Source organism: Amphiprion ocellaris, chromosome 3 (assembly GCF_022539595.1).
Source record: "Amphiprion ocellaris isolate individual 3 ecotype Okinawa chromosome 3, ASM2253959v1, whole genome shotgun sequence".
Taxonomy (NCBI): Eukaryota; Metazoa; Chordata; class Actinopteri; family Pomacentridae; genus Amphiprion; species Amphiprion ocellaris.
The window spans coordinates 1,374,239-1,396,460 of NC_072768.1; the positions used below are offsets into that span (position 1 = coordinate 1,374,239).

At 36.9% G+C, this 22,222-nt stretch overlaps 1 protein-coding gene across 5 annotated transcripts; it reads left to right on the top strand.

Annotated features, from left to right (window-relative positions):
- The first annotated feature begins 625 nt into the window (after positions 1-625).
- wfdc1 (WAP four-disulfide core domain 1) lies at positions 626-21,605 on the top strand. Of its 5 annotated transcripts, none has more exons than XR_008601188.1 (7): positions 650-1,144; positions 15,188-15,383; positions 16,167-16,250; positions 17,782-17,922; positions 19,575-19,634; positions 19,722-19,781; positions 19,868-21,605. XR_008601188.1 is itself a non-coding variant. In XM_055009272.1 (7 exons), the coding sequence occupies exons 1-6, from the start codon at positions 1,055-1,057 to the stop codon at positions 19,778-19,780; spliced, it is 621 nt and encodes a 206-aa protein (XP_054865247.1). In that variant the 5' UTR covers positions 668-1,054; the 3' UTR covers position 19,781; positions 19,868-21,605. The 5 variants fall into 5 exon arrangements, 4 of the variants coding, with proteins under 4 accessions (XP_054865251.1, XP_054865250.1, XP_054865249.1 ...); XM_055009272.1 differs by having other exon boundaries at positions 668-1,144; positions 19,575-19,625; XM_055009275.1 differs by having other exon boundaries at positions 19,722-21,605.
- The last annotated feature ends 617 nt before the right edge of the window (positions 21,606-22,222 follow it).

A 22,222-nucleotide genomic window follows, 5' to 3' on the forward strand; every position in this document is an offset into this window, starting at 1 on the left:
TGTTTTGCATGTTGTTTTTGTTGTTTTGTGTTCTCTTCTTATTTCACTTGTGTTTTTTTGTCTATATTTTGTGTTTTGTTCCTGTGGTAATTTTTTGTCTCGTTTGTGTCCATTTCTTTGACGCTTTGTAACTTTTTTGTCTAATATTTTGTCTTGTCTTTTTTTGTCTGACTTTTGGCGTTTTGATCATAAAGTAAAATCCTCTATGGTTCAGTTCCAGATATCTGTGACTACATGTTGTGTTCCTTTGTAGACACTCTGTGATCTGGAAGTTGTGTAAATGATGAAGTCAGGCATAGTATTTTTGAAATTGAACTTTATTTTCTTAAGAACTTTCAGGTTCTTCATGATGTTTTGTAAAAAGATAATTCCTTAAATACGAACATTTCCAGAACATACCATTTCTGCACTAAAACAAAGCAAAAAGAAAATTGAGTTATTTATAGGTTAATATGCTTTGATTTTACTGGAGATCAGATTGGGCTGAATGTTTCCCCTGAACTAGAGTGAGTTTGACGCCCCTGATGTAAAGAAAAAGCCACAGCAGATGAAATATGGTCCCTCCGTGGAGCAACACAGTTCTGTCAGATCTACATAAAGATCACCAGATGTGCTGCAAGATGCAACAAGGGGGCAAAAGGGGGAGGTCGCTCTCTAGTTGCCCTCCCCTCCCTCCGTCCACCTCCCTCCTCTCAGCCAGACATGTGCACTCAGCAGACGGCTTCAGCTCTCCAACAACCGATGATCGGTCAGCTGCTGCTTCTCCCTTCCCCTCCTGACCGTTCTCCTTCTTCCGTTTCTTCCCCACAACCGCCTCTATTCATCCCCTCCGTACTGTTCCCCTCTTCCTTTCCTCTGCCCCGTCATTCTGCCCTGCACTTTTCTCTCGGGGAGGATTTAGAGGCTTTTGTAATCTCTGGCCGAGAGTCGCCGCTGCAGCTGGAAAAGCAACAGAAGAGGAGCTGGTGGAAGCCCTGGGATAGCAGGAGGAAGAAGGAATACCTCTGAGGGAAGAAAAGCTGCAGAGGAGATCTGGAGCTGAGGCTGCAGGACCATGCCGGGCTGTCTGCTGCTGCTGTCCCTACTGGTCCTGTCCACAGGAAGTGATGCCAGAAGAATCAGGAAGAGAGGACTCAACCATAAGGTGGGGCTGCTAACCTCACCTTTGACTTCTGTGTATTTGCCCCTATTGCTCACGTGAGTGTGTGGATTTCTCTTTTTCTGCCTCATGGCTGCTCTTAATGTCCTGCAGAGTGAAAGTAGGTGAAAGCTCACAGCTCCGCAGCACAATACTGGCTCTGTGTCTGAGAGCTGCTTCACACCAGCAGGGCAGATCTGGGGCTGAGGTGAGAGGTTTTCAGGCTGACCTGAGGACTGAGAGTTAGTATTATTAGGAGATTTACTTAACCCTCATGTTATCCTGTGGCTGAGATCGACCCGGTTTAAAGTTTGAAAATGTGGGAAAAAATATATATTTTCACAGTGAAACTTCTGATGTCCACATTTTCAACATTTTTGGGAAATCTTTGAACATTTTTTGGTGGAAAAAAAGAAATGTTAAACATGTTTCTTTAGAAAATATTAGGAGTTTTGCTGATATATATGGAATCACTTTAGATATTTTTTGGAAGATTTTTACTCGTTTTTGAAAATATTTACAAGAATTTTCTTGCCAATTTTTTTTTTTAATCAAACTTTTAAGGGAAACTTTTAAGGAATTATTGGAATTTTCCTCCTGAAGGTTTTGCAAATTTTCAGAAATTTGGGGAATTTTTTGCAGAATTTTTGGATTTTTTTTCAGACAAGGAAACAATATTTTTGGTGCACATAAATGAGGATAACAGGAGGGTTAATACATCTCAAATTAGGAGGTTACATGAAAGCAAAAATCTATTTTTGAATGAAAAACTGCTCTTTTTTTAAGCATGTCTGGCTTATTTTAAGACACCTAAGCTTGACAATCCTGGTAAAATAGAGCTTAAAATAAGTTTTCCCAGCTGGCTTCCTAGCCATTTTTCAGTTCTACTATTGACAGATTTTTTCACGTATTTCAAGGTAGAAGCTCCTTGAAATAAGTTTTGCTTTCTTGTTTTGAGGGGAGCATTTTTTCCAGGAGACCAGGCCTCTGCTTGTTAACTCAGTTTAGCTGACTGATCGTCTCTAACGAGGACTCACTGTAGCGTGCTGCCTTCTCCTCTCTGCAACCTTTCACGGTTCAATGTTCTCACTTTCTGACTGTTTATGCCGTCGTTGGCCGTCTTCTCTCACCATGCACCTCTCTCTGTGCCACCTTCCGTTTTGCCTTTTTCAGATGTCTTTCCTTTGACTCCTCCTGCTCTCTGGATGTTCCAAAAGCTCCATCTTGCTGGACTCTGCTTCAAAGCTGCTGTGTAATTGGAACATGCTGAGACAGTTGTACAGATGGAGTTTGCTTCTTTCCCCCGAACCTTTTAATCATTCCATCTTTCAATCTTTCATTTTTTTCTCTTCCACACATCCTCAGTCTCATTTCTAACAGTGGAGCCGTGCAGAAAGACAAACTACAGTCAGTATCTCACAACTTGTATTCAACTAAAGATCTGTAAATGTGTGACAAACTCTAGACCAGTGTGCTCAGTTCCTGTTTTGCATTCTTGGTCTCATGTTTTCAGTATTTTGTCGGGTTTTAACCAGATCTGAATACACACTAAATTCCAGTTTCAACGTATTAAAAATATAAATGGAAATCAGAAATACTTTACTGTGTGAGTCTGCAGATACAGAAAGAACATTTTGATCATTAAAGTTCTGCTTAGTCTCTCATTAAAATATAAATATATGCATTTTTCCTTCACTTGACAGTTTGTTTGGTGTGATTAATAACTCATGATGACAGCAAACCTTAACTGAACCAGTTAATGTTGACATTTTCTCAAGGCCAAGTGTAATGTGAAAATTAGAAATGCTCAACATCCACAGAATCTGAGTCATTTTTTACTTAAATGACTCTAATTCACTTAATTAAAGCACATTTGGGGAAAACTATATGTGAACTACATATTAATAGTGATGCTTCATGTTTCAGAGAAGCACATAACATGAAAGGCTTTAGGAAATCCATTACCATACATCAAATTATACATCAAAGATCGATTTGAGTTTCCAGTTTTAGATAAATTTCCCTTTCAATCAGATCAATAAGCTCTCTTTTAATGTATGACATCATCTTGACTATCCTCCTACTGTGTATCCCCAGTATGTCCAGTACATACTGGGAATATATAACAGTTCTTAGGATGTTAACAGTTATTATTCAAACTGACCTGGGGGCAGAAGACCAACTGCACACAGAAACTGTAAAAACAAAAAAAGAATCAATGGATTTTCAGCATTTTCTGATTCTAAAATCACCTTATTCTGCATGTCAGCCTAAAATGATTTTAGTCCTGACACTGTTGGTAGCAGCCAGATGTGGCTTTACGGTTGCAGTGAGGAGATTGTTTGGTTTGTTTTTAACAGAATCTGATGAGAGAAAACAGCACACTTTTGGCAATTTGGCAAAGACATGTAGAATAAGGTGATTTTAGAATTAGAAAATGCTGAAAATCGATTGATTCTTTTTTTGGTTTTACACTTTCTACGGGTCCAGTTGATGATCTGGTCTTTGGCCTATGGGTCAGTGCACGTTAATGTGTTTTTACATCTGAATAATAACTGTGAATAACCTAAGAACTGTTATATATTTCCAGTATGTACTGGACATGTGGACTGTGGTAAAGTGATGTCATACAGTAAAAGAGAGCTTATTGATCTGATTGAAAGAGAAATTTATCTAAAACTGGAATCTCAAATCAATCTTTAACCCTCCTGTTGTCTTCATTTGTGGGCACCAAAAAATATTGTTTCTTTGTCTGAAGAAAATCCAAAAATTCTGCAAAAAAATTCCCCAAATTTCTGAAAATTTGCAAAACCTTCAGGAAGAAAATTCCAATGCTTAAAAATATTTAAAGTGATTCCATATATATCAGTAAAATTTCTAATATTTTCTTAAAGAACATTCACATAAAAATCAACCAAAATCCAGTGAAATTTTCTGGATTTTGGTTGATTTTTTTATTTTTTTTTTTTTGTGAATGTTCTTAAGCAACATTTTTAACTTTTCTTTTTTCCACCAAAAAATGTTCAAAAATGTCCCCAAAATGTTGAAAATGTGGACATCAGAAGTTTCACTGTGAAATTTTTTTTTCTTCACATTTTCAAATTTTAAAACTGGTCAGTTTGACCCGCAGAACGACACGAGGGTTAATGTATGATATAGTGGATTTCCTAAAGCCTTTCATGTTATGTGCTTCCCTGAAACATGAAGCATCACTTACATTTTTAAATGCGTTTTGTAGAAACCTGTAGGAAAATGAAGCTAAATAATGAATCCTACATAATGGATGCTATCCTGTATAATAAGGGAGATGATGTAAGAAATAGACACTGAAAATGTAAAAAGCTAAAACTGCATAATTTTCACTCACATGTAGGTTGTATTGTAAATTAGTAAACCCATAAATTTAAAATCATTTCTAGACCCTGACAAGTTGTTTTGATCATAAAGTAAAATACTAGATTGTTCATTGTTCTTTCAAGTCTATTTTTTGTAATTCATTCATCATTTTGTGTCTCACTTTTGTTATATTTTGTTTTGTTTTTGTCTGACTTTTGTCGTTTTTCTCATGTTTTTGTCTTTTTTTGTTTCCTTTTTGTCTCGCTTGTGTTTTCCAAATGTATAAGTTTGACCCTTTTACCAAATCATTGCTCCAGATTGTCACATTCCAGACTCCCATCCTGGATCCCCACCCATCCATACACACCCAGAACACACATAAAGCAGCTCATTATGCAGCCAGAACACCATCAGCCCGGACATCTGCCTGTACATGTCAGTGTCTGACGCTAGCATCGTAAATCTCTACAGTTGGTTTTATGTGATGTGACGTGGTTTGTCCTGACAGCACCTGGTATTAACACAGAGGCCCCACAGATGCTCACAAACACCAGTACTTCCTGTTTGACTTGGCATGGGGCTGATGAAGCAGATCTGTGCACTGATGGAGGAAAGATTGGAGCATTTGAGAAAGTAAGGATGCTACAAATATGAGTGATTGGAGGAACTGAAGGAGAACATTCTGCAAAAAATTCCCCAAATTTATAAAAATGTGCAAAATCTTCAGGAAGAAAATTCCTTAAACATTTCCCTTGAAAGTTTTATTCATTTTTTTTTAAATCCCCAAATTTGGCAAGAAATAAAAATTAAAAAAATTAAATTTGAAAATATTTTCAAAAAAATGAATAAAAATCTTCCAAAAAAATCACCAAAATATCTAAAGTGATTCCATATATATCAGTAAAAGTTCTAATATTTTCTTTAAGAACATTCCAAATAAAAAAAAAAAAAAAAAAACCAAAATCCAGCAAATTTTGCTGGAATATTTGTTGGGGTTTTTTTCCCGAAACTTCTTGAAGAAGCTTTTTTTTTTTTTTTTTTTTTTTTTTTTTTTTTTTTTTATATTTAACATTTCTTTTTTTCCACTAAAATAATTTTCAAAAAATGTTGACAATGTGGAAGCTTTCAATGTGAAGATATATATTTTTCTCCACATTTTCAAGCTTAAAACAGGTCAATTTGACCTGCAGGACGACACGAAGGTTAAAGGAACATTTGGATTGCAATGTTTGAGAATCAGTGAAATTTAACTGAATTATTTGATTACTTACTTAATGACTCACAGATCTGCATGACTGTCCTGCCTGGCCACACTTTGAAATGTTAAGTTTTGGTGGTTTGTCTGGTTATCAGCTATTTAAAAGCCACATTCACACAGCCTGCATTAAAGGCGATATTTTAGGTAATCTGTGAATAGTTTCTGCATGTATTCCCTCAGACTGAGAGCTGTTAATTCACAGCACCCCCATGGAGATCTGTGGCTCTAAAAAGACACATCTCTATTTAAACCTGTGAAATGCTGTATTGATTGCAGTTCATTCTGATGAATGCGGAGTCGTGGGTGTGTGGGGGGTAAATCTGCATATTTTTGAATGGAGTTCAACTATGCTGACATTTAACTTGCAAATTCAAGTTGTGAAAGAAAACTGAATAGCTCCAACCACAACAGCCAACATGGTGGAAGTGTGTTTATAACGTGACTAATAGGTCATTAGTTAGTCACTCTGTCACGTTATAAAATGCTCTCCACAAAACAAACAGGCACTGATGAGTCAGGAGTCAGTCATGCAAATATATAAAAATATGAGCAAAGTTATTGTTTACAGTCATCAGTAGGTTTATCTGTTTGCAGAATTTCATATTAAGTGACCTTTTTATTTAACAAGTATTCAAGTATGAACAAAAAGCCAGGAGGTAGGAAAACACTGCAGAGATAAACTGTTGAATCTCTAGGAGTTAACCCTCCTGTTGTCCTCATTTAAGGGCACCAAAATTATTGTTTCCATATCTGAAAAAAATCCCAAAATTCAGCAAAAAAATCCCCAAATTTCTGAAAATTTGCAAAAGTTTCAGGAAGAAAAAAAATTATATTCTATTTTTTAAAAATTGCCTATATTTGGCAAGAAAATTCTTGTAAATATTTTCTAAACATTAGTAAAATCTTCCAAAAAATCCTAAAAAAATCTAAAGTGATTACATATATATCAGTAAAACTTCTAACTTCACTTAAAAATCAACCAAAATCCAGTGAAATTCACTGGATTTTGGTTGATTTTTTTCTGAATGTTCTTCAGAAATATTTCTAACATTTCTTTTTTTCCACCAAAAAATGTTCAAAGATTTCCCAAAAATGTTGAAAATGTGAACATCAGAAGTTTCACTGTGAAAATATATTTTTTCCACATTTTCAAACTTTAAAACAGGTCAATTTTGACCCGCAGGATGACACGAGGGTTAAAGAAGGCAGTTAATTCAGTTTATCAGTAGTATTGTGAGCTGGATTCTAAGCAGGACTAATCCCAGTCAGATGATGGTCAGTAGCAGCACATTACTGGTCTAAAACTCATTGCCACATCAGCTGTTGGTTCATTTATTCTCCTTTTATCACGGATGCTTCCTCTTGCTGTGACTTGAGAAGACAGAAAATATTACAAACTGTTTTCCCGACATGAGTTATCTGCAGTTATTCCACCTCAGTCTGTCCGTCTGCATTTCAAGGCTACAAACCACCGCCCTGCCAGCATGTTCACATTTCAAGGACTGCTTTTCACAGCTGTTTTCTACCTGTTTTCCAGTCATTCATTACTATTCTCCTCTCCAACTGATTTGCAGCCCGTCGGTTTTCCCTCCACAGCTTGGCCGCTGTGTCCCTCTCTATTGGCTTGTCCATCTGTCTTTCTGTCAAAAGTCTGCAAGTATACAGACAGGAAATTAGCCTTGACAACCCCAAAGCTAACCAGATGTGAGCTGTGGATAGTTTCATGGAGCGTTCTGGCAGGTTTAAGTTGACACTTGAGGTGACAGAAGACAGTTTTTCCTTGTTTATTGTGCTCACTGCAGTGTTGTGGGTGCACACGTCTGAGAGGGTTCTGGTCTGATTGTGTCTGGGCTGTTTCCTTGCACAAAGGAAGCAGAAAATCTTTGTATCTGTCTGAAATCTCTGCATGGAACCACAAACGGTCTGATCTCGGTTCAGTTACGGAGCCAGACGGCGTCTCCAGTGAATTTTAACCACAAAGTCTCCTTAAATCACAGAGACAGAGATTTAACCCTCCTGTTGTTCTCATTTGCGGCACTAAAAAATACTGTTTCCTTGTCTGAAAAAACATTTAAAAACTCAGCAAAAAAATCCCCCAATTTTCTGAAAATGTGCAAAACCTTCAGGAAGAAAATTCCAATGATTCCTTAAAAGTTTCGCTTAAAAGTTTATTTTTAAAAAATCTCCCAAATTTGGCAAGAAAATTTGAATTTTGCTGGATATTGGTTGATTTTTTTTGGTGAATGTTCTTAAGAAACATTTTTTTTTGTAACATTTCCTTTTTTTCCACCAAAAAATGTTCCCAGATTTCCCAAAAATGTTGAAAATGTGGACATCCGAAGTTTCACTGTGAAAATATATATTTTTTTCCCACATTTTAAAACGGGTTAGTTTGACCCACAGGACGACACGAGGGTTAAAAACACAGAATGAGCTGCTGAGATCAAAGTTAGAGCCGCTATGATTCTACAGATCTTCATCACCAGAAAGAAGGGATGAACTGGGTGAGAACAAGCCAAGGAGGAAGAGAGATAGAGTGGTGGAGACGCAGAGATAAAAAGAGGAAAATACGCCCACAGATAGACGTGAATGTCACATACAGGTCTGCTGGCAGCGTCTCTACGGGAGACAGGAGGGTAAACAAACAACGTGGAACATCAGAGAGATGTGAGAGAGATTATGTGATGGAGCTCAGGATTTGGAGAAGGCAGCCGGTCTGGCATCCAGCAGCACGAGTCCTGAGAGAGAAACAATTACAGTTAATGGTGAAGCTGATGAATCTGTAGCATCAGTGAGTCTAAAGCTCAAGGATCAGGAACACACAAAGTCACACAAACAGGACCGACACGCATGACCTTTTGTAGGAAACTCAGAGAACTGATGGGATATGAGACAAGGGGAGAAGGGAGTAGTCGTTCAGTAATTATCCATTATCTCATTAATGGACCTAACTAGCAGGAGATGGAGTGAATCCCTGAGGAGAAGTAGTAGTAGTTGTACCGCTTCTCCACTGCATCCATGTTCAGTTTTAAGGGGACGTCTACTGGTTTTACACATTAGACCAGGGGTGTCCAACATGAGGCCCATGGGCCAAAAGCGGTCCTCCAGAGGGTCCAATCCGGCCCTTAAAGTGTAAAAATTCCAGAGAAGACATTAACTGAAGATTGTAAATTAGTAAAACTAGAAATTTAAAATCATTTCTAGATCATGACAAGTGTGTCTCATTTTTGTAATATTTTGTCTCATTTTTGTCTTTTTTTAATTTGATTTTTGTCGCTTGTCTCATGTTTTTGTCATTTTGTTTCCCGTTTTTGTCACTTTGTGTTTCCTTTTTGTCTCGCTTGGGTCCTTTGTCATGTGGCTTTGTCTCTTGTGTTTGTTGTTTTGTGTCTCATTTTTGTAAAATTTTGTCTTGTTTATTGTCTTTTTTTGTTGTTTTGATCAAAAATCATTGTTCATTTGTCGTTTTGTGTCTCATTTTTATTTTATTTTGTCTTGCTTTTGTTGTTTTTGTCGGACTTTTGTCATATTGATCACAAAGTAAAATCCTCTATGGTTCATTTCCAGATGACTAAATGTTGTGTTCCTTTGTAGACAGTCTGTGATCTGGAAGTTGTAATGTGGAAATGATAAACTGAGGATGAATGTTGCTGAAATTTAACTTATTTTTCTTCAGAAATTTCAGGTTGTTCATGATGTTTTGTTAAAAGATAATTCCTTAAATGTGAACTTTTTCTGAATGTACTTTTTTTGCACTAGAACAAAGGAAAACTTTGGAGTTGTGGTTATTTATAGGTTATTTAACTGTGATTTTTCTGATCACTGGAGATCAAACTGGACTGAATGTGGAACCTGAACTAGAATGAGTTCGACTTCCCTGCATTAGGAGTTTAGGAGTGCCACTGAATATATGAAAACATGTTAAATAAAGTGAACTTTGTATGAACTATTGGCATTTCTATCTAGATAAAATGAGATTATATTGGCCACGTAGACAAAGCAGACCAAGTTTAAACTGCAATATTGACATATTTTATCGTCTTCTGGCGTCGATGCAGTGAACTTGAAGTTACAGACTGAGGTCAACACATACCAGAGACATGAACACTCAGCAAACAAGACAAGCTGCTTCGGTTTTTTTACCTTTCATAGTCTAGGCATTCTTATTATTTGGCAACAGAGAGATTTTCCACCAACAACTCTTAAATCTCTCTGGTCACCCCTCAGATCACCCCAGATCTTTCAGATCAAGTGTCTTCACTGAAATTCAAGCGTCCAAGCTGCAATGAATCCAAAGAAAGTGTCTGAGTGAAAGTGGAAGAAGCATTAAATCAGTTTGTCCAACAGTATCACCGAATTGTTGGTAAAAATAAGATTTAACCTGAATGAAGACGACAGGACAGATTAATGAGGCTGAACAGGAGGTTCAGCTTGTTGCTTCCAGCTGTTTGTAGGAGTCTTTCCTAGAAGTTTATTACAAACCTGCAGCGTTGGACAACAGCAGAATTTGACAATGATAACTAGTGATATTATCCAATGCTGCTTCTTCTAAAGTCACGTAGCATCAGTAAATGCAGTGTGGTTCCAATGAGAGAGCGCCATTGTCTACAGCAGCTCTAGTAGCCTCCACAATTCCACTTCCTGTGATCTCTTTGATGTCGTCCAGCCAACACGCTGCAGGTCTACCTCTCTGTCTCTTTCCGTTAACCATCCCTTGAATGACTGTTTTTTCCAGGCAGTGATGTCTGGTAAAATGACCAGTTTAGCTCAGTTTCCTTGCAATGATGTTAGCCTGCAGTGTTTTTCAACTCCTAGCTCTTGGAGTCCAGATGTGTTTGTTCTCTTGTCCATCCGTGGTGTCCTCAGGATCCTGCAGCAGCATTTCAAAAGAATCCAATCTCATTTTATCTGCTGACTTCATAGTCCAGGATTCGGAGCCATGTGATGCTTCTGTGAAGACTGCTGATCTCAGTAGTCTGACCTTGAGGAATGAAGGAAGTTTACTTTTCCATAGCTTGGTCATGTTTTGCACAACGCTTCAGGCCATTGCTAGTCTTCTTGTGATCTCTTGGATGCAGTTCTCGTTTCGTTGATGACTGAACCCAGGAACTCAAAGCTTTCCACCTATTCTATGACATCACCGTCCAGAACTACCCTATGCAAATTAGACAATTAGTAGCAATAACTGTAAAATAAGAATATAAGTTTGTTGTAATGTAGTTTGTTGCTTCTATATACTAAATATGAACTCTCATATTTAGTATATAGTTTTAAGTAGTCTCTAGGCTACAATACCATAAAAGAATTCCTGAAATTCAGTTATTACTTTTGGTTTTTGTGTGAAACCACAAGATTTTCAATCAGGCTACCACCATGGACAATAGCTGGAGGCAGAAAGCAGTTTTAGATCCAACTGCAAAATAAAAGACAGTCTTTAGAAAGTTGAGAAAATCCCTTGAAATTGTCATATAGCTTCATGAAAGAAACAAGCATTTGGACTCATGTTTCTGTCCACCTAGTCAATGTAAGCCGAATGTTAACTCTCATTTTTATCTCTGTTTTGTCTCCACCTACTCATGAGAAAAAATTCTCCTTCTTTAGTCTTTAAAAGCTTCACTATGTTCACCAGCTAGCTGCAGATTTACTCCATCCGTCAACAATGTTCATGAGAAGACCTGACCAAAACTGTAAAATTAAACACAATCAGCTGAAAGTTATAAAATGTTTGACTGGAGATGAGAGGAACTGTGGAGTCGAGCAACAAATCTTTGTGATTAAAACTTTCACAAGTTGATTAGAACAGCGTTAAACAGGAAAGTTCAAACAAACATCTGATGAAGTGTATTCAACTTTTAAAACAAAGCAGTCTTCAAGATTCAGAGCATTTTAGTTATGAAAAAAGAGCTCAAAACACTCCAAACCATTGAAATATATGATTTCCACACCTGCAAGTCATGAGCGATGATAATAAATGCCACTCAGCACAAACACTGCCCGTTAACTCTGATCTCAAAACAGTTTAGGCTCATGTACAGGATTGCAAATTAACTTTTACAAGCTGCCACTGAGACCTCCATTGTTCCCCCCATCATTCCACGGTGTAAATCCACTCCAAGATCCCCTCCACCCACCGAGCCGGCCGATGCCAGGATGAATGAGTGTGTTTGAGGTGAACGTTCATGCAGTGTGTGCGATGCCACCGTCAGCGCCAAACATTTGCTTTTGTTTTTCCGGGGCGGTTTGGAGGAGCGGTCGGTGAGCCTGCCAAATAAACAGCACAGCTTTAATGATCATGTGTAGCCCACAAAACCATTATCTAATTACAGATCCAGCGTCGTGTAAAAACACCAATTTCTCTCTCGCTAGCTCTTTCTGGGGCACCAGGAAATATCAGCGGAGTCGGAGAAGCTCTCCCACACACTGGAAAAATGCCCCTCAAAACAAGGAAAAAACTTATTTCAAGGAACTTTTACCTTGAAATAAGTGAAAAAAATCTGCCAATAGAACAAGTAAAAAATGGCTTGGTAAGATTTCTTGAAATAAGATGTGACATTTAGAATATTGAGATCTTAAAATTAGCTGGGAAAACTTATTTTAATCTATATTTTACCAGGATTGTCAAGCTTAGGGGCCTTAAAATAAGCCAGACATGCAAAAAGAAGCAGTTTTTCACTCAAAAATAGATTTTCGCTTTCATGTAACCTCCTAATCTGAGATGTATTAACCCTCCTGTTGTCTTCATTTACAGGCACCAAAAAATAGTGTGTCCTTGTCTGAAAAAAATCCCAAAAATCTGCTAAAAGAATTCCCCAAATTTCTGAAAATTTGCAAAACCTTCAGGAAGAAAATTCCAATAATTCCTTCAAAGTTTTATTTTTAAAAAATCCCACAAATTTGGCAAGAAAATTCTTGTAAATATTTTCAAAAAATTAGTAAAAATCTTCCAAAAAATCCTAAAAATATCTAAAGTGATTCCATATATATCAGTAAAACTTCTAATATTTTCTTTAAGAATATTCACGTAAAAATCAACCAAAATCCAGTGAAATTTACTGGATTTTGGTAGATTTTTTTTGTGAATGTTCTTAAGAAACATTTTTATCATTTCTTTTTTCCCACCAAAAAATGTTCAAAGATTTCCAAAAAATGTTGAAAATGTGGACATCAGAAGTTTCACTGTGAAAATATAGATTTTTTTCTCATAATTTCAAACTTTAAAACGGGTCAATTTTGACCCGCAGGACGACGCGAGGGTTAAACTTATTTTGAATTTTCTTGTAAAATTTATCTCAAAACAATTTCAAGATTGTTTGGCTTAACAAGATATTTAAGATGCATTGTCTTAAAACAAGTCCCTCCATCTGCTGAAATGTCTCTTGTTAAGTGAATTTATCTTCAATCACGTAGGACGAGACATTTTGACTAAAAATAAGACAAATAGACTTGGTAAGACTGAGAGTTTTTGCAGCACATGACTGAAGGACAAAGTCACAGAAAGACTGATTCTTTGGTTGTTCTGTTTGTCAAAGCTTCAGGACAAAAAAACAGTCTGATCTAGAACTTAAAAGACTGTAAAAACCAGGTCAGAATGTGAACGAGTTCAAAGAAAAACGCCGAATAGCACCTCAGCAGTGGCCTATCATTAACATATCATCAGAATGCTCTTGTTTTTCTGCTGTAGAAGTGAAATCAGGACAGGAAAACCCCACAGCGCTGTTCATTTTATGGCCGTTTAAAGGAAAGAATGAAATCTGATCACACTGCAGCTTGTATGAGAAAATATCCGAGTTAATGTTTAGTCCAGGCAGCTGCTCTTGGGATTATGTTCTAATATTCCCCATGTGTATGAAACCCAGAACAATAAATTGCCACTTATGCTGTGGCACAAATCATGTGTTATTCGATACCCTCAGAGTAAAACAGCAAAACAAGTTTCTCCACACGAGCTAGAATCAATAAAACAGCTGCAGCTTGGTGAAAATGACTGAACTACAGATGAAATAACTGTGATTCCATTAGCCAGAGTAAAGTACACAGGAGCAGATCTGGTAGAAAAGAGGGTGCGTTGATGTATTTGTGCACTTTGTGTTACCAGAGCTGCTGAAGTGCGTCTTCACTCGGCTCATGGATCTGTGGCCTACTTTCTCCCAGTTTGTTCCCACACTGAATCACCTTCCCAGTCAAGACCAAAGACGTTAGCAAGCAGGCATGTGGAATAAAGTCAAACCTCAGTTTGGAATCCAGCTCCTCAGTCAGACTAATTACCGCCCTCTGCTGGTTGAAAGCTGCCGTCTACTGCATGGACCAGCGACTATAAGCATCCAGTGCAGGGACTTTTTTATTGTCTTATATTGTCTTAGTCTAATCTACATGGCTGTAGCATCCCATCACCTAGTCAGAAAGTTAAAGTTTATCTATCCCATTGCAAAAAAAAATTCTAAAATTGTCACATACTGCAACTTTATTTCAGTATTTATTATATGTTCCTCATTTTGGAGCATTTCTCCTTTGACAAATCAAGCTTTTTGCCTTGTTAACATATCCATACAGTGTTTTTTTTTTTTTTTTTACTATATAAAAGATACATCCTGGGGAAAATAAGCAGTTGAAAGCCATTTAGTATTTCCACTTAGAAACTGCAACGTATTGATTACAGTCTCAGAAACACTGATTCAGACCTCCAGGGTTTCATACGTAACAAACATAAGAAATCAATCCTGTCAGTTTGCAGGGTGGGTCTTTCCATACCCTTATTCTTCCTCAGATTCCGTTTCAACTCCAAACATGGAGTGTGTGACTGATTTACTTGTGAAATCATCCAGCAGACGGAACTTTAGCAGCGTTTTAGCAGAGCTGTAGGTGAGCCGATGTCCTCGAGCTGCAGCGAGTGAAGAAGGAGGAAAGCGCTTTGCAAAAACTTCTAAATTTGTAGCTTTGATACACAGTGATGAGTTTTCTTTGGGTGTAATTCAACAACAGGAGAGCTTTTAGGCCACCACACCTATCCAGTGTAATAATCTACTAGATGGATTAGAATAACATGTTGTAAACAAATCCCAGGTTCCTAGATGATGTGTGCTAAAGACTGTAATAAAAAGGGTAAACACATTTCATAGTTAATGAACACTGTATGAAATAACACAGATGAAGTGCATCCTCTGGTGTTTACACGTCCCTGTGGAGTTATGCAAGATGTTTCTGTTGGTGTGTTTTTGTGATTTCTGAATCCCAGCTGGCACTGATGAAGGCCTGTCCTGTGAAAGAAGCACTTTAGTTGTCAGGTTCTGCTGCAAAACAACATTTTTAATTATGCAATCTCTCTAAAGTGATTAATTAAATGTGTGTTTTTAGTATTCAGAGTGTTCTGCCGTTTATTCATTCTAGTGAATCCTGGAGTAGAAACAAACCTAATGTCATTCACACTTTGGGTTTTTGTCTGTTTCTCTGTCCTTCAGGACTACGAGTATCCAAACCACCCCCAGTCCACGCAGCACCAAAAGAACGACCGGTGTCCACCTCCGCCCCAGATGCTGCCGGAGCGAGCCTGCGACGTGCCGGGCTGCCGCTCAGATTCAGAGTGTGAACGCCACAAACGCTGCTGCTACAACGGCTGCATCTACGCCTGTCTGGAGTCTGTTCAGCCGCCACCAGGTCAGAACAACCAGCAGTCAGGGTTCAGAACTTTAAAATGGACTCTTAATTACCTTAGAGCAGATTTAGAGATTTACCTGATACTTGTTGAGTCTTTTGTCATTCTGTGATAGCATTATGATTATTTAGTTAACCCTCCTTTTGTCTTCATTTACAGGCACCAAAAAGTATTGTTCCCTTGTCTGAAAAAAATCCCAAAAATCGGCAAAAAATTTCCCAAATTTATAAAAATTTACAAAACCTTCAGGACGAAAATTCCAATAATTCCTTAAAAGTTTCCCTTAAAAGTTTTATTTTAAAAAAAAATCCCCCATATTTGGCAAGAAATAAAAATTTAAAATAAAATTAAAAATTGTAAATATTTTCAAAAAAATGAATAAAAATCTTCCAAAAAAAATCCTAAAAATATCTAAAGTGATTCCATATATATATCAGTAAAACTTCTAATATTTTCTTTAAGAACATTCACATAAAAATCAACCAAAATCCAGCGAATTTCGCTGGATTTTGGTTGATTTATGTGAATGTTGTTAAAGAAACATTTTTTTTAACATTTCTTTTTTTCCACCAAAAAACGTTTTTCCCAAATGATTTCCCAAAATTGCTGAAAATGTGGACATCAAAAGTTTCACTGTGAAAATATATTTTTTTCTACATTTTCAAACTTTAAAACGGGTCAATTTTGACCCGCAGGTCGACACGAGGGTTAACAGAAAATGACATTATTAATGAAAGAAACCTGGGAATGAATGAGTGCTGTGTGTGTTTGTGTGTTCTGAACAGTGCTGGACTGGCTGGTGCAGCCGAAGCCTCGGTGGTTGGGGGGCAACGGCTGGCTGTTAGACGGTCCTGAGGAGGTCCTGCAAGGTGAGAACACACACCTCACCGCTCAATACGCTCAGCAGGAGCAAACACTTGCAGCTCTGGATCATCAGTTTGCAAGAATCAGTAAATTCTCAGTAGCCCCTCTGGAGCCCAGTTTGATTCCAGTGACCAGTAAAATCACAGTATAATAACCTATAAATAACCACAACTCCGAATTTTTCATGTGTTTAAGTGCAAAAAAGTACATTCTGAAAATGCTCACATTTAAGGAGTTACCTTTCTGCAAAACATCATGAACATCCTGAAATTTCTGAAGAAAAACAAGTTCAATTTCAACAACATTCAGCCTCAGTTTTGTCATTTCCACATTACAACTTCCAGATCACAGAGTGTCTACAAAGGAACACAACATTTAGTCACAGCTATCTGGAACTGAACCATAGAGGATTTTACTTTTAAAAAGACAAAAAACAACAAAAACAAGACAAAATATTACAAAAAACGAGACACAAAATGGTAAAAGCAATAAACAAAATGACCAAAAATGACACAAACGACATGAAACAAAACAAAAATGAGACTAAAAAGTTCCAAAGCGCAAAAAACTGACAAACAACACAAGTGAGACAAAAAAGCAAACACAAAACGACAAAAACGAGAAATAAAATGACAAAAACATTAGACAAAGACAAAAGTCAGACAAAAAACAACAAAAGCCACACAAAATATCCCAAAAATGAGACACAGAACGACAAAAGAACAATGAACAATCTCGTATTTTACTTTTTGATCAAAACAACTTGTCATGGTCTAGAAATGATTTTAAATTTATAGTTTTACTAATTTACAATCTGCAGTTAATGTCTTCTGTGGAATTTTTACACTTTGAGGGCCGGATTGGACCCTCTGGAGGACCGCTTTTGGCCCACGGGCCTCATGTTGGACACCCCTGGTCTAAAAGCTAGTCAGTCCAAACTGTGTTCAGTGAATATGAGTAAAACAAGTTTAACCCTCCCGTTGTCTTCACTTATGGGCCTCCAAAAAAATATTTTCTTTGAAAAAAATCCAAAAATTCAGCAAAAAAATTCCAATAATTCCTGAAAAGTTTCCCTTAAAAGTTTTATTTAAAAAAAAATAAATAAATCCCAGAAATTTGGCAAGAAGATTCTTGTAAATATTTTCAAAAAATGAGTAAAAATCTTCCAAAAAAATCCTAAAAATATCTAAAGTGATTCCATGTATATCAGTAAAACTTCTAATATTTTCTTTAAGAACATTCACATAAAAATCAACCAAAATCCAGCGAAATTTGCTGGATTTTGGTTGATTTTTTTGTGAATGTTCTTTAGAAACATTTTTAACATTTCTTTATTCCCACCAAAAAATGTTCAAAGATTTCCCAAAAATGTTGAAAATGTGGACATCAGAAGTTTTTCTGTGAAAATATTTGTTTCCACATTTTCAAACTTTAAAACAGGTCAATTTTGACCCGCAGGTCGACACGAGGGTTAAATAAAGCAGTTCTTGGTGTTTCTTCTGTCTTCTAATGCTCAGTTCATCCTTTATCTGCTAGCTGAGGCCTGCAGTACGACAGAGGATGGAGATGAGCCTCTTCACTGTCCTACCGGCTACGAATGTCACATCATCAACCCAGGAAACCCTGCTGCTGGTATCCCGAACCGAGGGCAGTGCATCAAGCAGCGTGGAAACTCTGGTACGACTATGAGGTTTTCCATGACGTACAGCTGAGTTATTACCCATGTGGCCAAAAATCTGATCTAACAGAACTGCTCCAGAAAGTTTTACCTCTTACTCCTGAATTTATTCATACATTCATACATTCAACCTTAATTTAAAGTCAGAACTATTATTTAGATTAAATAGAGCAGTAAAAATGTGAAGCGAACGAATCAGCAAAATCAACAGCAGCTAGAGGTGATAGAAGACAAAGTTAAAAACCTAACCTTGACTAAATAAGTCCAGCTTGAGACTGTTGTCTGCTGTTGGCTTGAGACTGTGTGTAATTGTCGGTTGCAGTGATTAAAACAGGATTTTCCAAGCTCAGCAGAAACACCTGCATCTGCAACATAATCCAGTAATGAGTGTGTTTGGTAAAAGACAGCAGTGAAGTAAAGTAGAGGCATTATGAATAAATAAAATTCAGAATCTGTCGTCCCTTACAGGGAGGGAGGTCCACCCAGCTTCAGTAAACAGCTCACAGTGAGTGTCATAACTGTCACCAGTAATACATCAGAGTCCAGAATGACAAACCGAGTGGTAAAGAGTCACAGCTGTATGTGTAAAATGTCACCACGATCCACCACTGATTACTGAGAACTGATTTATTATTACTGTAATAATGAAAAAAAACAAGCCATAATTTACTCACCAGTTTGGTCACACTGTATTTAAATGAAGCTGTCTAATCAATCCTAATTCTGGGATACTTGTACTCAATATTTGTGCATATTTTAAGTAAAGATGACAAGATTAGTGTAATAAATATTATTGTAAAAATCATGAATTTAGCTTAATCTGCATTAAGACCTGCATTAAGACGTAATGCTTGGTTATTTATGTTCTTGTGAATCAGCACAGCAGCACTGAAGAGATTTAAAACCAGAACTGCAACATACAAAATGGTATCATCAGCATAGAGATTTATAATTCAGTTATGGAAGGAACTATATCATCCACATAAAGAGTGAACAGAAGAGGCCCCGGGATTGAGCCTTGTGGGATGCCTCTGGTCATTTTCACAAATTCAGATGTAATGTTCCATTGTCTGTCACCAGCTAAAGCACCACCAGCTTTCTCATTTTAAATAGATCTAAAAATGTGATGAATCAGTAAAAAGCCACAAGATCGGTTGTTAATGATAAGATAAGATCTACTTTATTCATCCCGGAGGAAATTATTTTGCCAGAGTACAATAAACAAAGGTTAGTGGAGTATACACAACTACACAGAGGTTAGTAGTAAAATAGAAATAACCGTGAATACAAAATTCAAAATGTATATTTCTAAAAGTGTTTGTGTATAGTGTCACAGTCTGCTAAGTGTCTTAAGTGTGTAAAGTGTCTAGAAAAAATGAGAATTAAAATAAATAAGAAAAAATCAAATAAGAAGGATAAAATAACACAAGTACAAGATGTAAACTGTATACTAATACAAATAACAGGAAAGATTAACAGAAAATGGACTGAAGTGAAAATAAAAGCCAAAATAAACATGTATTGCACAAATTTCACATTTTGAGTTATATGCCTTTTTAATTGTCTTTTAAACAAGCAATCAGAATCCACTGTGTATAATAAGGACATCAGCTGTCATCTTTTTACCACATGTTGCTCATATTATCCACAGATGGACGTGGCTTGAGGCACAAATACTTTAAGGACTACAAGGACTACTTGGGTAAGTAGTGTAAGTGGACAGCTAACAAATGAAACTACAGCTGAAAATGAAATAAAGTTTATCTTCCCGGCGTCACAATGGCTTTTTTCCTGACAGGTACTGGCTCCAACAATGCAGTAGGCTACGAAAAACATCATCACAAGCACCTGGGATGAAGTATGTTTTCAGCCACGTGTTCACAATCATCTCCGTCGGGATTTTCCTTCAGACGAAGCTTGATGTTTTTTATTGTCTCCTCTCAGATCATTAGACCTCAGCCTTATCTACGACCACAGCTCAACCTCAGACATCAGCCCAGTCCTGTCTGAGCTGCTCACACCTTAACCAGGACCACATCTAACCATTTTAACTGCATCTACAGCTGCTACCTCCTCGTCCTGCAGTCTTTTCTTCAGTCTGATGCACCTACAGCCAAAGAAATCACTGCTTTATTTTCTCTGTCTGTGAAAGGAAGAGAGCAGGGCGTGCACCAAAGCTGTTTGTCTGAAAATCTCAAAGGAAATAAGGAGCCTGTGCCATTTTTCATTTCTTTCCAGGCCTCTCTGGTTGTTATTCTCACACACAGATGTGCTCTCCAACCTTCAGGCTGGTCAGCAGAGAAAATCAAGACCATGTGGCCCTTTAACTGATCCTCAGAATCCTCCTGAAATCTGTAAAGTTTTATGGGGAAAGACAAATAAAGTTCAGGTGTACTCGGCACATCGTTGAATCAAACCCAAATGTGATTAAATACCTGAACTAATAATTCCAATTAAAATAATTGATGGCATGTGAGTGTGTGACAGCTCTGGAGGATTTAGCACAGATTGTTTCACCCAACAGATGGTGACTGTGACTTTATTGCTCTGTGAAGCGATAGTAAAATAAGATAAAATAGTTTATTCCAGATGCTAATTCTAGAGACTTCATCTCTGAAGGAAGAAAGCTTTGAAAAACACATTTAAATAAGCCGACAGAAGGCAAGCGTTTGGTACCGAAACATCAGATTTAGAGTGAAAATTAAACTCTGCCTTTATCATATCTGGATTTAATTTATGGAAACAGATTCTCTGAAGTGATGCCTTTAACCCTCCTGTTGTCCTCATTTACATGCACCAAAAAATATTGTTTCTTTGAAAAAAAATCCAAAAAATCTGCAAAAAAATTCCCCAATTTTCTGAAAATTTGTAAAACCTTCAGGAAGAAAATTCCAATAATTCTTTAAAAGTTTCCCTTAAAAGTTTTATTTAAAAAAAATCCCCAAATTTGGCAAGAAAATTAATATTTTCAAAAAAATCCTAAAAATATCTAAAGTGATTCCATATACGTCAGTAAAACTTCTATTTTCTTCAAGAACATTCATTTAAAAAATAAACCAAAATCCAGTGAAATTCGCTGGATTTTGGTTGATTATTTTCTGAATGTTCTTAAACATTTTTAACATTTCTTTTTTTTCACCAAAAAATGTTCAAAGATTTCCCAAAATTGTTGAAAATGTGGACATCAGAAGTTTCACTGTGAAAATTTTTTTTTTTTTCCCACATTTTCAAACTTTAAAACGGGTCAATTTGACCTGCAGGACGACAGGAGGGTTCATTTTGGAAGTCATACAACAAGTACTGACCAGTTAAATATGATCATTCATAGTTTTCATGTGTGTTTTTTATGTCATCCGGAGACAAAATTAGGTTTTGACAAGCAAAATAAAGTTCAGTGATCGTCCCTGATGCAGTACAGACACGCTAACAGAAAGGAACTTTGCACAGCACAGATTTATAGAAACGGATCATCATGCTTCAGCGAACTGTTCAGGTTAAATCATCTCTGTTCTAAACTCAAATGGTGCTCCGTTTAAACGCTGCCTCTAACGATAACAGGACACTAAGCTGGTCATGTGATAAGCTGAAGGTGTGAAACGAAATAAAGTGATGAAGTGTGAATGTTGCTGTCCTACTGGTGCTGCCTTGTTTATTCTAAATAAACCACATTATTGAGTAAAAATTGTGGGGTTTTTTTCTGTTCCAATACATTTTAAAATGTAAAACCAGGCCGATAATTTATGATGCAGAGCAGATTTATTATTAAAAATGACATGAGAAATCTAAATAATGTAGTTCTTCCACAGCAGGAAAACAGTATTTCTCTTCATAGCCTCTTTATCATTCTGTAGCAGCAGATTTATGCAATACAGCAATAATCAGACTTTACTGTTCATAATTCATGATTAGTTTTTATGATAGAGCCCAGAAAACCTCAGGGAGTTTCTGCAGCAAAATGAAAATGATTTACTACTGTATCATTGCCTAGAAATGAGTGATGGTGATCGCTCTCAAATAATTGAAATGTTACTGAACAAGGTTATACTTATCAAATTAAATAGCTCTGGTCTCCAGTATATTGGCGAATTTGGTTCTTTGTACTTAATTTCTGAGAATGATTTCTTTTTAAATATGTTGTGTACAGACTTATTTACTTCTCTGTCTACTTTTTTTTTACTCCATGTAGGTTTCCCAGAGACTATGTGTTGAGGAGGAAGTGGAAGCAGCTCTGAGGAGAGAGGGGTTTGCTGCACATGATGAGTGGCTGCTCTGCAGTGATCATTTTAAACCTGTGAGTTT

Bases quoted from the DNA above. Each gene is read 5' to 3' on its own strand.
- wfdc1 (XM_055009274.1), top strand. From the start codon at position 1,055: ATGCCGGGCTGTCTGCTGCTGCTGTCCCTACTGGTCCTGTCCACAGGA. The intron at 1,145-15,187 runs GTGGGGCTGCTA...TCTGTCCTTCAG, and splicing joins AGAGAGGACTCAACCATAAG to GACTACGAGTATCCAAACCA. The intron at 16,251-17,781 runs GTGAGAACACAC...TTTATCTGCTAG, and splicing joins TCCTGAGGAGGTCCTGCAAG to CTGAGGCCTGCAGTACGACA.